The sequence below is a fragment of the Balaenoptera physalus genome (assembly GCF_965194825.1).
Source record: "Balaenoptera physalus genome assembly, chromosome: 21".
Lineage (NCBI taxonomy): Eukaryota > Metazoa > Chordata > Mammalia > Artiodactyla > Balaenopteridae > Balaenoptera > Balaenoptera physalus.
In genome coordinates, this window is record NC_138902.1 from 20,924,276 (window position 1) to 20,940,508 (window position 16,233).

A 16,233-nucleotide genomic window follows, 5' to 3' on the forward strand; every position below is an offset into this window, starting at 1 on the left:
AGTGTGTGTATCCTGGCTGGCAGAAGCTTGCTGGCAGTCCAAACTCAAGCCCGGGCACAGAGGCTGCCAGGAAGAGCAAATCAAGTCTGAGTTTTCAACACCTGTAGTGTAGAGCTTCATGGTCATGTAATTTTGTGGTATTTTTCCCCCCTTCGTTTGAGAAAACAGAAACATTGCTTTTCCCTCCCTTGGCCAGAGTATTTCCCTTTGGCCTCAGCTCCCTGCACCTTTATCCTTTTGTTTTTCTCAGCCTTCTTTCTTTCCTCCAGACACATCATTCTTCAGTGTGTTTTCATTCTAAGTGAGGAAGGCTTTCTCCTTCAACTCTTGGGGACAAAGATGTAATCTTCTTCCTTGTGGGAATGACTTGCATATATTTTTTTCTAGTCTCTGGGTTTTGGCCCAAGATAGTCCCTTTATTTTTTCTTACTGCATACTTCTAGCATCAAATGGCAACCCCCAACCTAAGTATCAATTAACAGTCAGAAGTTCTGCAGAAACTCGAACATTGGAGAGTTGTCTTAGCATCAGCAAACCATAAATCAGAATCCTCAGTAGAGAATGGAAAGATCTAAGAAGTTGCAGCAAATTTTGTTTTGGTTTTTGGTTTTTTTGGTTGTTTTTTGTTTTTTGGGTTTTTTTTGACCGTACCACACGGTTTGCAGGATCTTAGTTCCCCAACCAGTCCTAACCACTGGGCAGGGAATTCCCTTGTTTTGTTTTTTAATCTTTTTCTTTCTTTTTTTAAAATTTTATCAAAGTATAATTGAATTACAATGTTGTGTTAGTTTCTGTTGTTCAGCAAAGTGACTCAGTTATACATATATATATTTTTCATGTTCTTTTCCGTTGTGTTTTATCATAGGATACTGAATATAGTTCCCTGTGCTATACAGTAGGACCTTGTTGTTTATCCATCCTATATATAATAGTTTGCATCTGCTAATCCCAAACTCCCAGTACTTCCCCTTTCCCACCCCTTTGTTTTTTTTTTGTTGTTTTTTTTAAATAAATTTATTTATTTTATTTATTTATTTTTGGCTGCACTGGTTCTTTGTTGCTGCATACGGGCTTTCTCTAGTTGTGGCGAGCGGGGGCTACTCTTTGTTGCGGTGCGCGGGCTTCTCACTGCGGTGGCTTCTCTTGTTGCGGAGCACCGGCTCTAGGCGCACGGGCTTCAGTAGTTGTGGCACGTGGGCTCAGAAGTTGTGGCTCGCGGGCTCTAGAGCGCAGGCTCAGTAGTTGTGGCACACGGGCTTAGTTGCTCCGTGGCATGTGGGATCTTCCCAGACCAGGGCTCGAACCCATGTCCCCTGCATTGGCAGGCAGATTCTTAACCACTGCGCCACCAAGGAAGCCCCCCTTTGTTTTTTAATCTTAAGAACAGGCTAATGTTACCATGCTTCCTTCTCCAGTCCCACATAGAAATCATCCGCGGCCATGCAGTATTCACGTGTGATCCCAAGCCCACAGTGGAGGTCAACGGGAAAAAGTACACTGCTCCTCACATCCTGATTGCCACAGGTGGCGTGCCCTCGCTTCCTCAGGAGAGCCAGATCCCTGGTGAGTCTTCCAAAGGCATATGCTTGTTAACAATAGTCAGAAAGAATTTACCGTTGTTTTCCACCTTACAAGCCATGCCAGGGGATCTGCCCTATACCAGTTCTTTGTCTTGGACACGTGAGAGAAGGTCTCTGCAGAACCTAAATGTAATTGGCCTAAGTGGTACCTAGTGACGGGGCAAAGGAAGATATTTCATCCAGCTCCAGGCTCAGACATACTGCAGTAACACAGGGGGAAGAATCAGCAAAAGCCCCATCCTTCCCTTCTCGGCACAGTAGAGATTGTTTCCAGCCTCAGTTTGTCATGAGATATTTACTGTTTTGTTTAAGAGAGAGAAATCTTGTAGAGATGTAACTTCATCAGCTAATTAAGCCTTCTTATATGCATATTTTTCTCTCATATAAAGAATTAGAAAATTAAAGCAGTAAGGAATCTCCGAGACAGTCTTGTCTACCTTTGCTTTGTATACACAGGGATGAGTCATAACATACTGCCTTGTTCTCTCATAGGAAACATTGTCCATATCTTTTTCCCCAACTAGATTATAAGGTCTTTGTGGATGGTGATCATATACAACTTCTTCTTAAGACCCATGACCATGGATTGGCTTCTTACGACCCATGACCCACCTGAATTATATGGAAACTTTGGAGTGTGTATGCATTTATGTATTTTTATCTCTCTGGAGAGAGGATCGATAAAATTTCACCAGCTTTTAAAAGGGTTCCTGACTCCCCAAAAGCTAAAGAACAACTACTGTAAAAAATATGAAGATACTGTTGTCAAGTAACTTAAAATTTAGTTGGTACGATTGGATATACACATCTTGATAGGGAACAACCTCTACGACTGATTGTTTAGTGAAAGAAAACAAGGTGTGGAACGATGTGTATAACATGCTACAGTTTATGTCTTTTTAAAAAGACAGGGAGACTGTACAGATGCACTAGGATCTCTGGAAGGGCACTCAAAACCCTGCAGTGCCAACTCCCTCCAAGGAGAGGACCAGAGCTCTGGGTTGGGAAAGAGACCCGCTTTTCACTAGATGCTCTGTGGTGCTTTTTGAAATTTTTAAGATACACATTTATTAATTTAAAACATGTAATAAAAACAAATGCAAAGAAATAAAATAAAAGGTGAGTGTTCCAAGGTGATTGCCAGACAGTGAGGGTCGGGGTCCTCAGAGGTGGGACGGATTACTATGAGCTGTCACGGACCAAAAAGGCTTCCTGGGAAAAGGGCTTACAAACTGAGCACTATGTGCCGAAGAAGAGAAAGACCAGAAGAACCAGTGGGTAATAAATAGGTCCTTAAAGGACATTCAGTCAATTAAACCAGTTTTTCTAGCACCGAAATCTGGAAGCAAATACATTGAACTGAAACTGGAAGAAGGTTAGGGCCAAATTGTGGAGATTTATGAAGTCAAATTAAGAAATCTCTGTCATTCACTAAAACCTGTTATTAATAGCTTATAAATAAGGTAGTGACGAGATCTAACTGATAACTTTAGAAAACTAATCTGATAGTGATTTACAGAGGCGGAAGGCCAGTTAGAAAGTTGTTGCGGTAGAATGTACAGGAGGTGATAATAGGTCCTGAACTACAGTGCTAGCGTCGGAAATGTGGTGGAAATACTCAGTTCAGCTCTGCAGACAGTTACCAAGCCACTGCTATGTGCCAGGCACTAGGAGGAGAGGACAGACATAAGAGACACAGAAGGATGAATCGGCTAGTATAATTTCATTGATTCCAAGACACATTAAAAAAAAAATGCTCAACACCTCTGAAATCAGGATGGGTCCTTAATCATTGTGCATTGAATTTGGTGAAATGCAGTATTTTAAATAACTGATGAGATGGCCGTTGTTGAGAGAAGGAATTACAGATTGATAACTCAAGACTTCGGATTATTGATGGAAGGTAGTCTTTTCAGCTGAAGTGGTAAATGAGAGGGATATGGTTTGGGAAATAAAGTTAAGGTTCTATTTTGAAAATACTGAGTTTGAAACAAAGTTAAATGGTATAGAAAGACAGTTAGAAATATGGAACTAGAACCTGGGGAGAAGGTCAAAACTGGAACTACACATTTGGAAGTCTCCCACAATGAAGGGAGAGTTGGTTAAAACCTTTGAAGGAAAAAAGCAGAGAGAAGAGAACCAAGGCTGAGCCCATTTGGGGGCGGGAGAATGAAGCAGAGCCAACAAGGAGTCTATTCATGAGAGCTGAGGAGATCTTTTATTTTTTTTTTTAAATTAATTAATTAATTTATTTGGCTGCCATCGGGTCTTAGTTGAGGCATGTGGGATCTTAGTTCCCCGACCAGGGATCGAACCCGAGTCCCCTGCATTGGAAGGCGGATTCTTAACCACTGGACCACCAGGGAAGTCCCAAGCTGAGGAGATCTTAATTCCTCAAAGAAATTTAATAGTTACTTAGTCATCACTGCTCTTATTTCTACAGAGGAAATTAAAATGTTGACTCAGGGAAGATTTGATTGGCAGCTTCCCAAGTGGAGACTTTAACAGAATTTGTCAAAACAGAGAGTGTGATGGCTGAGAAAGTGTTTGGTTCATACATAAAATGTTGTGATTATTTTACAAGAGAGAACTCCATCTGTGTGACCTATATTGCCTTTTCCTACATAGGTGCCAGCCTAGGAATAACCAGTGATGGGTTTTTTCAGCTGGAAGAGTTGCCTAGGTAAGCTGCTTTTCTTCCTGACCTCCATGTTCATTCTCCCTCAGTTTCTCCCAACACTTCTACCTCCTCTTCCCAACTATTAAATGTAGGAATTTCCAGAATTCTGTTCTACCTCTTCTATTTTTATGACCTTGGGTATCTCATCCATGAGTATCCCACAGTAAATGACTCAAATCTTTCATGCTTTTGGTCAGAGGCCATTGTAAAATTTTTAGGACCAGAATCAAATGCAGGGTGGTTTTGAGAATAAACACTGAAGTTCTAAAACTGTCTTCTTTCTTCAACTTGATAGAGCATCAGTTGATAATGTGTCTAAAGTGATTCCGGTCTTCAAAGCAGCTAGTACAGAGGCATCTGGATAAATGAAGGCTCTGTCAGTCTCACAAAAATAGGTTTTCTGAAATTGGCCTTTATACGTGTTTGTCCTAATAACCTTAGTAGACTTCTGTCGTGGATTTAGATAACACAGAGAGAAAAAAGATAATGAGGAGGATTGTTTCTCTAATTTGAAGAAGCTGCCAATTGCAGGCTTCCTCGATTAGCGGGGTTCTACCTTCACTCATGATAAGTGATAGGGCACCTGGGAACTGGAGGAGGGACCCTGTTAGCCCAGAGTTTGGCCTTTCTTTCCTTCTGAGTAGCACTCACCCTGGAGTCATTATTGCTCAACTCTTCTGCTCTCTCGGCGGGCGCACTGCCAACGCAGTGGGAAGTCTTAATCCCGCGCTTTTACATGAAGGCCTTTCTGGAGGGTGACTGATAATCCCTGCTTGTTCCTTTACCTTAATTCACCTGGAACCACAGGTGGTTCATCAGGGACAAGAGGGCGTCTTGGCAGTTCCATAGCTGCTGTGAAAATGTCCTGTTACGACATTCAGACCAGGTCATCTTCTGACTTTGAGAAAAGGAAACAGGCATTTTAGATTTGCTGTCTGTGAGGCAGGGCAGCGTGTTAGAGAGCAGCCTTTCTTTCCTCATGATCTGTTTGGTTTTAGGTGTGAAGGATATGAGACATGTGAGAATATATGCAGAAATGTGGTCATGACTCATCGTGTTTAAACGATACAATTCAATCTGGACTCAAAGAAGCTTCATTCTAGATATCTGTCCATTACCTATTTTTAAACCATTTATTAAACTTGTGCTGGTAGCACTACAAGTTGACGAAATGAATGTATGCATGTTATAAACAAGACTCTGGGAACATAGGAAAATGAATTAACAATTGGTATATGATTTTTGTCTTCTTTTTTTTAAGACTCCTTTATCATTGTTATGTTGGTAAGTAAGTAAATAATCAAAGAAGGAACAAATTCTATAGGCGAGGTAACATGTGCTCTGGGCTGTGTGATCCAGCTTTTACCCTCATTGGGCTTATGGTTGAGGGGAGGCTGGAGCACAGAGTCTGTGGAACATTGTGGGACAAGAGGTTCTGACGGCCGTAATGAGGGAAAGAGAAGTGCTGTGGGGACTCAGCAGAATATAAGATTGTTTGTAGGTGGTGGAGGGCTCCCAGGTGTGGCTGCCAAAGTGTCTATGTCCTCGGGGTGAGCCACGGCCTCCCCCCTCCTCTCCTGGAGACTCTCCAAGACCAACAGGCGTTGAGGGTAAGAAGGAGAATGTGGAGATTGTGCTTGGTTCACAATTTTTACCTAACTTACTGAGTTTTTCATATACTGAAGACTGGTGTTTTAAATCAAGACTCCAGGGGCTTCCCTGGAGGCGCAGTGGTTAAGAATCCGCCTGCCAATGCAGGGGACACGGGTTCGAGTCCTGGTCCGGGAAGATCCCACATGCCGCGGAGCAACTAAGCCCGTGCGCTGCAACTACTGAGCCTGTGCTCTAGAGCCCGTGCGCCACAACTACTGAAGCCCGCGCGCCTAGAGCCTGTGCTCCGCCGTAAGAGAAGCCATCGTAATGAGAAGCCCGTGTACTGCAACGAAGAGTAGCCCCCGCTCGCCACAACTAAAGAAAGCCTGCGTGCAGCAACAAACTCAACGCAGCCAAAAATAAATAAATTAATTAATTTAAAAAAAAAATCAAGACTCCAAAAGCCTGGATGTCAGCTCCCCAGCCTGAGCTTCAGCTTGTTAAGACCATGCCACTGTGTCTTCATTCCTCTGGCAGTCTCTGTATCACAGTGCAGAGCTTGGGAATGAAGCCAACATGAAATGCAAAGCTGAGCATCTTTAAGGGACCAGGTCCTGATGTATCATCAGAACACTTAGATGCAGCCATACCTGAAGTCAGGACTTCTCGGTTACATGAATCAATAAATTCCTTTTTTTTAAAAACCAAAAAGAAAAAAAAAAGATTGTTTCCAGTGGTTACTTTACTGGTACGAGGTGGACTAGAGGGGCCTGTGGAAGCTGAGGGGGAAACACTGAGCTCCTAAATTGGCCTTTCATCATATTGCAAAGGTTGATAGACTTTAGCAATGAGCAAGGGAAAATACTGAGCCAGAGGAGAATAACGGTGGTGAGGATTGTGATGCCAAAGAAAGGAACAGAAGAGATATTTGAAGCAATAATGACTGTCACTTTCCCCCAAATTAACGTCAGACACCAAACAACAGATCCAGGAAGGTCAGAGAACACGAAGTAGGGTAAATGTCAAAAAACTATACCTAGGCATATAATTTTCAAACTGTAGAAAATCAAAGAAAAAATTCTGGAAGAAGCCAGAAGGATGAAACACACCTGACCTATAAGGGGAGCAAAGATGAGAATTACAACAACTCTTCAGAAACTATGCAAACAAGAGAGTGGAATATCTAAAGTGTTGAGAGGAAAAAACCCCACCAACACAGAACTCTTTACTCTGCAAAATTATCCATCAAAAGTGACGGAGAAATAAAGACTTTCTCGGACAAGCAAAAAAAAATTGTGGTGCCAATTTTAGTTTTAGGTGCGAAGATCTCTGCATAAGGAATCATCTCTAGCTTCAAAGGGTTTTTATTTCCTCTCTGAGGAAATGAAGCTAAGGAATTTTTAAAACACCTAAAGATATATTTCTGTTCTACAGAAGGATATTTTCTACTTAAAATTACTGTGTTATCCTGGATTGGATCTTGGGACAGAAAAAGGAAATGAATGGAAAGACAGGTGAAATCTGAATAAAGTCTGAAGTTTAGTCAACAGTAATGTACCAGTGTCAGTTTTGACAACTGTACTATGGTTTATAAGATGTTAACTTTTTTTTTTTAATTGAAGTATAGTTGATTTACAATGTTGTGTTAATTTCTGCTGTACAGCAAAGTGCCTCAGTTATACATATATACACATTATTTTTTGTATCTTTTCTATTATGGTTTATCTCAGGAAATTGAATATAGTTCCCTGTGCTATACAGTAGGACCTTGTCCATCCATTCTACATCTACTAACCCTAAACTCCCAGTCTATCCCTTCCCAAACCCCTCCGCCTTGGCAACCACAAGTCTGTTCTCTATGTGAGTCTGTTTCTGCTTCATAGATAAGTTCATTTGTGTCGTATTTTAGATTCCACATGTAAGTGATACCATATGGTATTTGTCTTTCTCTTTCTGACTTAACTTCACTTAGCATAATCTCTAGTTGCATCCATGTTGCTACAAATGGCGTTATTTCGTTCTTTTTTATGGCTGAGTAGTATTCTATTGTATATATGTACCATGTCTTCTTTATCCATTCGTCTGTTGATGGACGTTTAGGTTGTTTTCATGTCTTGGCTATTGCAAATAGTGCTGCTATGAATGTAAGATGTTAACTTTAGGAAAAACTGGGCAGGGGGTATACTATCTGTACTATCTTTTAAACTTTTCTGTAAATCTAAAATTATTCTAAAATAAGTTTATTTAACGATCTTAACCCTCTACTCTAATGGTAGCCGCAGTGTCATCGTTGGTGCTGGTTACATTGCTGTGGAAATAGCTGGGATCCTTTCTGCCCTGGGTTCTAAGACATCACTAATGATACGGCATGATAAGGTAAATTCTATCCTTTTCCTTGATGTTAATCTTTTAAAAAATCTACAGGGAGAAGTTTCTCTTATGTTGTCATTAAATACTAGGGTGCAAAGCATGTGGAGCCGGTTGGTCTGTTCCACATGGAGCTGCTTTGAAGGCATCTAAATAAGGGCTTACATCCTTCCTAGCCATCAACTGCTAGTTGATGATACTGATTTAGATTTGATCAGACTTGCTGGTGTTTCCATCATGAAGTGGTAGATAGCATGCCTTAATAAAACATACATCCTTAAATATAAATATTAGTTAAATTGAGCAAACTGTCAGGTTAATTTCTTATTCTGAAAATCAATTGCATATGATCAGATAGTGTTGGATTATTAACACTCAGTCAGAAAATTTACTAAATTCTTTGCATTAAAAGGAAACGTATCAAAGATATTTGCACACCTATGTTCATCGCAACATTATTCACAATAGCCAGGAGGCGGAAGCAACCTGTGTCCGCTGATGAATGGATAAACAGAATGAGGCATACCCATACCATCGGATGTTATTCAGCTCTAAAAAGGAGGGACATTCTGACACATGCTACAACGTGGATTAACCTTGGGGATATTATGCTAAATGAAATAAGCTAATTACAAAAAGACAAAAACTATATGATTCCACATATACGAGGTACCTAGAGTAGTCACACTCATAAAAACAAAAAGTAGAAATGGGGTTGCCAGGGACGGAGGCGGGGAGGGAATGGAGAGTTATCGTTTAATGGATACAGAGTCTCAGGTTTTTTTGTTTTTTTATTGAAGTATAGTTGATTTACAATACTGTGTTAGTTTCAGGTGGGCAGCATACCTATTCAGTTATATATGTATATATTATTCTTCAGATTCTTTTCCCTTATAGGTTATCACAAAATATTGAGTGTAGTTCCCTGTGCTGTACAGTAGGTCCTTGTTGGTTATCTGTTTTATATATAGTGGTATGTATCTGTTAATCCCAAACTCCTAATTTATCCCTCCCCACCACCCCCAGAGTCTCAGTTTTGCAAGAGGGAAAAGTTCTGGTTGCACAACAATGTGAATACACTTAACACCATGGAACTTAGTACTTAGAAATGGTTAAGTTGGTAAATTTTTTTTTAAATTAATTAATTAATTTTATTTTGGGCTGCGTTGGGTCTTCATTGCTACGTGCGGGCTTCCTCTAGTTGCAGTGAGCAGGGGCTACTCTTCGTTGTGGTACGCGGGCTTCTCATTATGGTGGCTTCTCTTGTTGCAGAGCACAGGCTCTAGGCGCGTGGGCTTCAGGAGCTGTGGCACGCAGGCTCAGTTGCTCTGCGGCATGTGGGATCTTCCCGGACCAGGGCTCGAACCCCTGTCCCCTGTACTGGCAGGCGGATTCTTAACCACTGCACCACCAGGGAAGCCCTAAGTTGGTAAATTTAATGGTACGTGTTTTTCACCACAGTAAAAAATAATAATAATAGAAGAAGCTTATAGATCATCTCATCTACTGGAACCTCATTTTGTAGATGAAGAAATTAAGACCAAGTGAGGTTTCATGACGGCTAATTAACATCAAAACTGAGAGTCAACGAAATTCTGAGAAAGCCCAGGCCAATATTCTTTCTGCTAAAATGCAGCCTCCATGTTTCTCAGTACTTGATTAAGTGTTGCTTCATGTGTTTTGTTGATTAATCGTGACTGAGCACCACTGGGTCATGGCACAGTTGGAGCTTTCAGAGACACCGTGGGGGGCAATAACAAGAGTGTTGGCCTAAGAATCTGGTCCCTAAGAATCTGGCCTTCCCCAACAAGTGTGTGACTTGGGCAAGTCATTTAATGCCTTTGGGACATTTATCAGATCCCTGACAACTCAAATGCAGTGACTCAAATTCCTGATTATTTGAGCAAATAGGGGGGCAGATGAGGGAAACCGATAATCCTGGTCAGTGTGGACTCCAGAGAACTTTCTCTTTGGCTTTTAGACTTGTCCTAAAATTAACCCCCAGGAGATTTTTGTCCTGAAGAATGTTTTTCATAGGTCAGTGTTATTTTGCATTGCTGGAATATGTCCAGCAAATTAGATGGCAGGAGAAAGGCAGAGGGATAGGGAGCCTGAATCTAATATATAAATAAGTAAATAAATCACATCAGTTTATCAGTAGAGTGGATAATTCCTGCATTCGGAAAATTGGCTTGTGGCAGAGAGCCACGTGTATCTGGGCTTCCTGCCCTCCCCCACCCCCAATGCATTCTCCATCTTCTCCCCTTCCTGGTATAACTCCATTCTAGAGCTACTCTATGAATAAATCACGACCTCCCACCTTTATCCCACCTGTGTGTTATCCCGAAGAAATCTCTAGAGAAAGAAAGATGAAGTCTAAGTAAAGAAAAGTTGTTAGGGACTTCCCTGGTGGCACAGTGGTTAAGAATCTGCCTGCCAATGCAGGGGGCAGAGGTTTGAGCCCTGGTCCGGGAAGATCCCACATGCCACGGAGCAACTAAGCCCACATGCCACAACTACTGAGCCTGTGCTCTAGAGCCCACGAGCCACAAATACTGAGCCTGCGTGCCACAACTACTGAAGCCCGTGCGCCTGGAGCCCATGCTCCGCAACAAAGAGAAGCCACCACAGTGAGAAGCCTGTGCACCTCAACGAAGAGTAGCCCCCACTCGCCGCAACTAGAGAAAGCCCGCGCACAGCAACGAAGACCCAACACAGCCAAAAATAAATAAATAAATTTATTTAAAAAAAAAGAAAAGAAGGAAAAGTTGCTAGACAGTAACAACTATTATCTTAAAGACTAGTCTCCCGAGGGCAGTAATGGAAGCTATCATAGGAACATTGAAATCCAACTGAAAATAATATGAATGGGAATTTTGAAAAAGAACCAAACCTGGCAGCAAAAACAATTTTTTAAATTAATTAATTTATTTATTTTTGGCTGCATTGGGTCTTCATTGCTGTGCGCAGGCTTTTATCTAGTTGCGGCGAGCAGGGGCTACTCTTTGTTGCGGTGAGTGGGCTTCTCATTGCGGTGGCTTCTCTTATTGTGGAGCATGGGCTCTAGGAGCACTGGCTTCAGTAGTTGTGGCATGCGGGCTCACTAGTTGTGGCTTGCAGGCTCTAGAGTGCAGGCTCAGTAGTTGTGGCTCACGGGCTTAGTTGCTCCACGGCATGTGGCATCTTCCCGGACCAGGGGTTGAACCCGTGTCTCCTGCATTGGCAGGAGGCGTCTTAACCACTGCGCCACTAGGGGAGCCCAGCAAAAACGTTGTTATGCCGATTCTATTTCTTATTTCAATGATGTTATACTATAGAATTCACGTGGCTACTAATTAACTCAAGTCTATCTGATTCTCATATTCATTGAACTTCATAAGGGCAAGCATTAGAATAGCTATTTCATCATCGTAAGTGAAATTAACAAACAATAATGACACGTATCTCTAGGGATATTAAATACTAATAACAATTGCTTATTCATGTAAGTGCCAAATGCTTTTTAAGTCTGTGACACTAAGTTTTACAGGTTCATTAGCTATCTTAGGTTATTTCCTTGTTACCAGTTTTACTTGTGTTTAATAGGGTCTTCTGTTTGAAAGAGGCCTAGATTCATTGCCTTCTTTAGTTAGTTTAGCTGACTATTAAATCTACTGCACTATCAATTCCGTGATCTCCCCTATGCCTAATACCATCTTTGATCCTGTGTTCCTTAAGTAGAATTAGGATAAACTTTCATCAATAATGTGGTATAGGAAAAATGTGGGGTTTTCATTCCTTTTCTAACAATCTGCCTTTTTTACCAAGTATCCTCTTCCTCTTCCATCACCCCTATCACCACCTCACCACAATCATCATCACCTTTGTCATTACCACTACCAGGTCCTCCACAAATACATTTTAGGGCATGTTGTTCTACTCTTGTGATTGGTAAGGTTTGAGTATCACTCCAAGTATATACTGAGCCCTCATAAAGCGATCTCATCAGACATGGTTTCTGTCTTCCAGAGGAGTTTAACCCTCTCTAGCCTTACCCCCCACTTCTTTTCTTCAGATTTCTTCCATTCAGTAGGAACTGGCCTACTTGCTGTTCCTCTTCCGTGACCTGGTCCCATCTCTGTATATTTGTGCAGATTCCTCTATTTAAGGTGCTTTCCCTTCCCGAGTCATCAAGATCCAGTGCAGAATGCTACATTTTCCTTGAAATCTTCCCTGTTCTCTTTTTTTTTTTTTTTTTTTTAAATTTTTATTTATTTATTTATTCATTTATTTTTGGCTGTGTTGGGTCCTCGTTTCTGTGCGAGGGCTTTCTCCAGCTGCGGCGAGCGGGGGCCACTCCCCACCGCGGCGCGCGGGCCCCTCACCATCGCGGCCCCTCCCGCTGCGGAGCACAGGCTCCAGACGCACAGGCCCAGCAGTTGTGGCTCACGGGCCCAGCCGCTCCGCGGCACGCGGGATCCTCCCAGACCAGGGCACGAACCCGTGTCCCCTGCACCGGCAGGCAGACTCCCAACCACTGCGCCACCAGGGAAGCCCTTCCCTGTTCTCTTTGACTGTAATTTTCCGTCTCTTCTAAACCTCCTTATCTGCACATTCTTCAAGTTAATTATCAGTCTGCCTTTTATGATAATATTTTGCATCTTGCGCATAGTAGAGCTTAATAAATGTTTGTCGATGGAATGGATGAATAAGTGAATTTATAGTGTTGATCTCAGTTTAGCTTACAAGAGTTGCTTGTCTTTCTCCTCCACTGGGAAGGGGACAGAGGTATCAATAGGCATGTTTATATTCTCCTGGAACCTTTTAGAGTAAATGTCACAAAATAGACACTCACTACACATCTACTAATTTAAAATAGAGCTAGAGACTAAGTGGATGATTGCTATGAAAATGGTGAAGTATGAGAATATTGCTATAGCAGGAATGTTAAACATGTAAATGGCTTTTAACCTTAACTGATCAAGTTCCCTGAACTTCCCACCTCAACTTGGCATCCTGAACTCAATGAAGAAAAAATAAAGTGTCCCCATACGAGTGGAGGGGAGACTAATGAGCCTTGGTTCTGAGAGTAGGAAGAAGTCATACCTCTTTAGTCCCCGTTCAGTGACAAGTGTAAACTGATCTGAGAGATGTGGGAAGAGAATGGCTTTCTACACCTTGTTCTCTCCTGTTCTCTGTTCCTTCCCAGGGTCTGTAGTTGCCTGCCCTGGTAGGCTGTCAGTGGTCAGTTCTTAATGGTCCCGGTGGTGCCTTTCAATGGTGTCCACAATTATGGGGTGGGAAGAAGTGCATAATGTCGTGGAGAGAACCTGATCGGAAGACTCAGACCAAGCTCAATTTGAATCCTGGCTCTAGAGCTTTCTAAAAGTCACTCCACTTCTTAGGAATCTCAGCTTCCTTATCTGAAAAAAAAAAATAGGGATAACACCTTCTAATCCATAAGGTCATTGGAAGGATTTGAACATAGATAGGTAGATGGACAGACAGACATTCTCTAGAACAACATCCAGGGACTTCCCTCGCGGTCCAGTGGTTAGGACTCTGAGCTACCACTGCAGGGGGCACGGGTTCAATCCCTGGTGGGGGGGACTAAGATGCCCCTGCGGCAGGGCCAAAAAAGGAAAAAAATATAGAAAAACATCTAGCATTCCAGAAAAAACCCCACAATGTTTTCAACTTTGTTGGGAACCTTAATTGGAATGGATCCCATTTTTACCAAATTTAGAACCCTAAAATTTGTAGTTTGAAACCTTAAACAAATACTAAGGCTAGTATTAAAAAAAATCTCTAAGGCCATGTAGTTGACTTTTCTGCCTAGAATAGGAGATTTTGTTCAAGAATCTTCCCTTAAATTGTATCAGCAGGAGAGCTGGCCCTGGAATACTGAAAGGGGAAAGAGAATTTCTGGTCCCTATTCTTATGGAAAAGAGAAGAGTTTGGGAGGAGAGGAACACGGCAAAGACAGTAGAGGCGCGAAGGTTGCCTATGGATTAAACTCTAGAACAGGAGTGGGTGAAGTCAGGTGTAATGCAGACATTGGTGGTGATGTCGGAAAATAGACTTATTAAAACTCCACTCACCAGAGAAAGACAAATATGATATAACTTATATGTGGAGTCTAAAAAAGTGATACAAATGAACTTAGTTACAAATCAGAAATAGACTCACAGACATAGAAAACAAACTTATGGTTACCAAAGGGGATAGCAGGGTCGCGGGGGATAAATGAGGAGTTTGGGATTAACATATACACACTACTATATATAAAATACATAAATAAGAAGGACCTACTGTATAGCACAGGGAACTATATTCAATATCTTATAATAATCTATAATGGGAAAAAATCTGGCACAGAGTGTGTGTGTGTATAACTGAATCACTTTGCTGTATACCTGAAACTAACACAACATTGTAAATTAGCTATACTTTAATTTTTTTATAGCAGCTGATTTTATTTATTTATTCTGGTTAAATCCTTTTTTTTTTTTTTAACATCTCTGTTGGAGTATAATTGCTTTACAATGGTGTGTTAGTTTCTGCTTTATAACAAAGTGAATCAGCTGTACGTATACATATATCCCCATATCCCCTCCCTCTTGTGTCTCCCTCCGACCCTCCCTATCCCACCCCTCTAGGTGGTCACAAAGCACCGAGCTGATCTCCCTGTGCTATGCAGCTGCTTCCCACTAGCTATCTATTCTACATTTGGTAGTGTATATATGTCCATGCCAGTCTCTCACTTCATCCCAGCTTACCCTTCCCCCTCCCCGTGTCCTCAAGTCCATTCTCTACGTCTGCGTCTTTTTTCCTGTCCTGCCCCTAGGTTCTTCAGAACCATAATTTTTTAAAGATGATTTAAAAAGAAAAAAAACTCCATTCATAGTGCAGCCGTGAATGAAGAAGGACATAAGAGGGGGGTTGATACTGAAATTTCCCTCCCTGGTTTGTAGCATATCTTTAATCAAGTTTTATTCTTTCCCACCACCCATCCCTCTGTTGCCTGTGTATACAGGTGCTCAGAAGTTTTGATTCAATAATCAGTTCCAACTGCACTGAGGAGCTGGAGAACGCTGGCATAGAGGTGCTGAAGTACTCGCAGGTATGACCGAGCCCAGGGCGAGCTTACGGCCCTTGGTTGTCTATCTGTTGTGAACCCCACTAGTTTTATAAACACAAACTACCTCTGCCCCAGTCAGTTTATTCTTTTCTAGAGTACTACCAAGTCTTTTCTTTATCCTCAGAAGCTGCATTTCACATTAATGTTTTAATGAAATCCAAGGTATAAAAGTTTAGAAATCTGGAAGTTGAATTTAGTTTAGTTAGAACTAAAACTACAGTTTTTGTGCTCAAAGGCCTCATTGAACATCCTTATTTTTCAGGTTTATATTTATTTATATTTATTTATTTATTTCAGGAAATATTACTATGGAATCTATTTTTTTTAAAAGTCTTTATTGAATTTGTTACAATATCACTTCTGTTTCATGTTTTGGCTTTTTGGCCGTGAGGTATGTGGGATCTTAGTTTCCCGACCAGGGATCAAACCCACACTCCCTGCATTGGAAGGCGAAGTCTTAACCACTGGACCACCAGGGAAGTCCCATGGAATCTATTTTTGAAAGCACACCTTTGGGTTTTGTAGATGGAAACAATGACAAAGTTACTTTGTATTTTTTTTTATTCTCAGGGAATCACCTACATGTCAGATTTTTCCTGGAGCATTAGCCTTGTAAAAATGACTTTCTCCCCCAAAGCTTTGCCCTTTCAGCATAGGCCGTATCATAAGTAAAACAATAAATGTGAAGTTGCTTTGTAAATGCTGAAGTACTGGGCTGGTGGTTAAGGTCAACATCAGGATCCCCTCGGGACTTTCACTAAACTGTGTATGCCCTTCACTCTCCTGACCTGATCTTACCCTCCTCCCCCGAGTCCTGATTAAGAATCTCCAGGGAGGAGCAAGGATGGTGCAATTTTAAAAACTCTCTTAATGATGCTGCTACAGCCATCTCC

At 41.6% G+C, this 16,233-nt stretch overlaps 1 protein-coding gene across 1 annotated transcript in view; it reads left to right on the forward strand.

The window, feature by feature from the left end:
• The window catches only part of GSR (glutathione-disulfide reductase), a 48,572-nt gene that overhangs the window by 22,770 nt on the left and 9,569 nt on the right, over positions 1–16,233 (forward strand). Inside the window, exons 5-8 of the mRNA XM_082444646.1 lie at positions 1,416–1,563; positions 4,209–4,263; positions 8,130–8,229; positions 15,236–15,322. Of these exons, the coding sequence (XP_082300772.1) occupies positions 1,416–1,563; positions 4,209–4,263; positions 8,130–8,229; positions 15,236–15,322 (390 nt within the window). The remainder of the gene's footprint in view (positions 1–1,415; positions 1,564–4,208; positions 4,264–8,129; positions 8,230–15,235; positions 15,323–16,233) is intronic.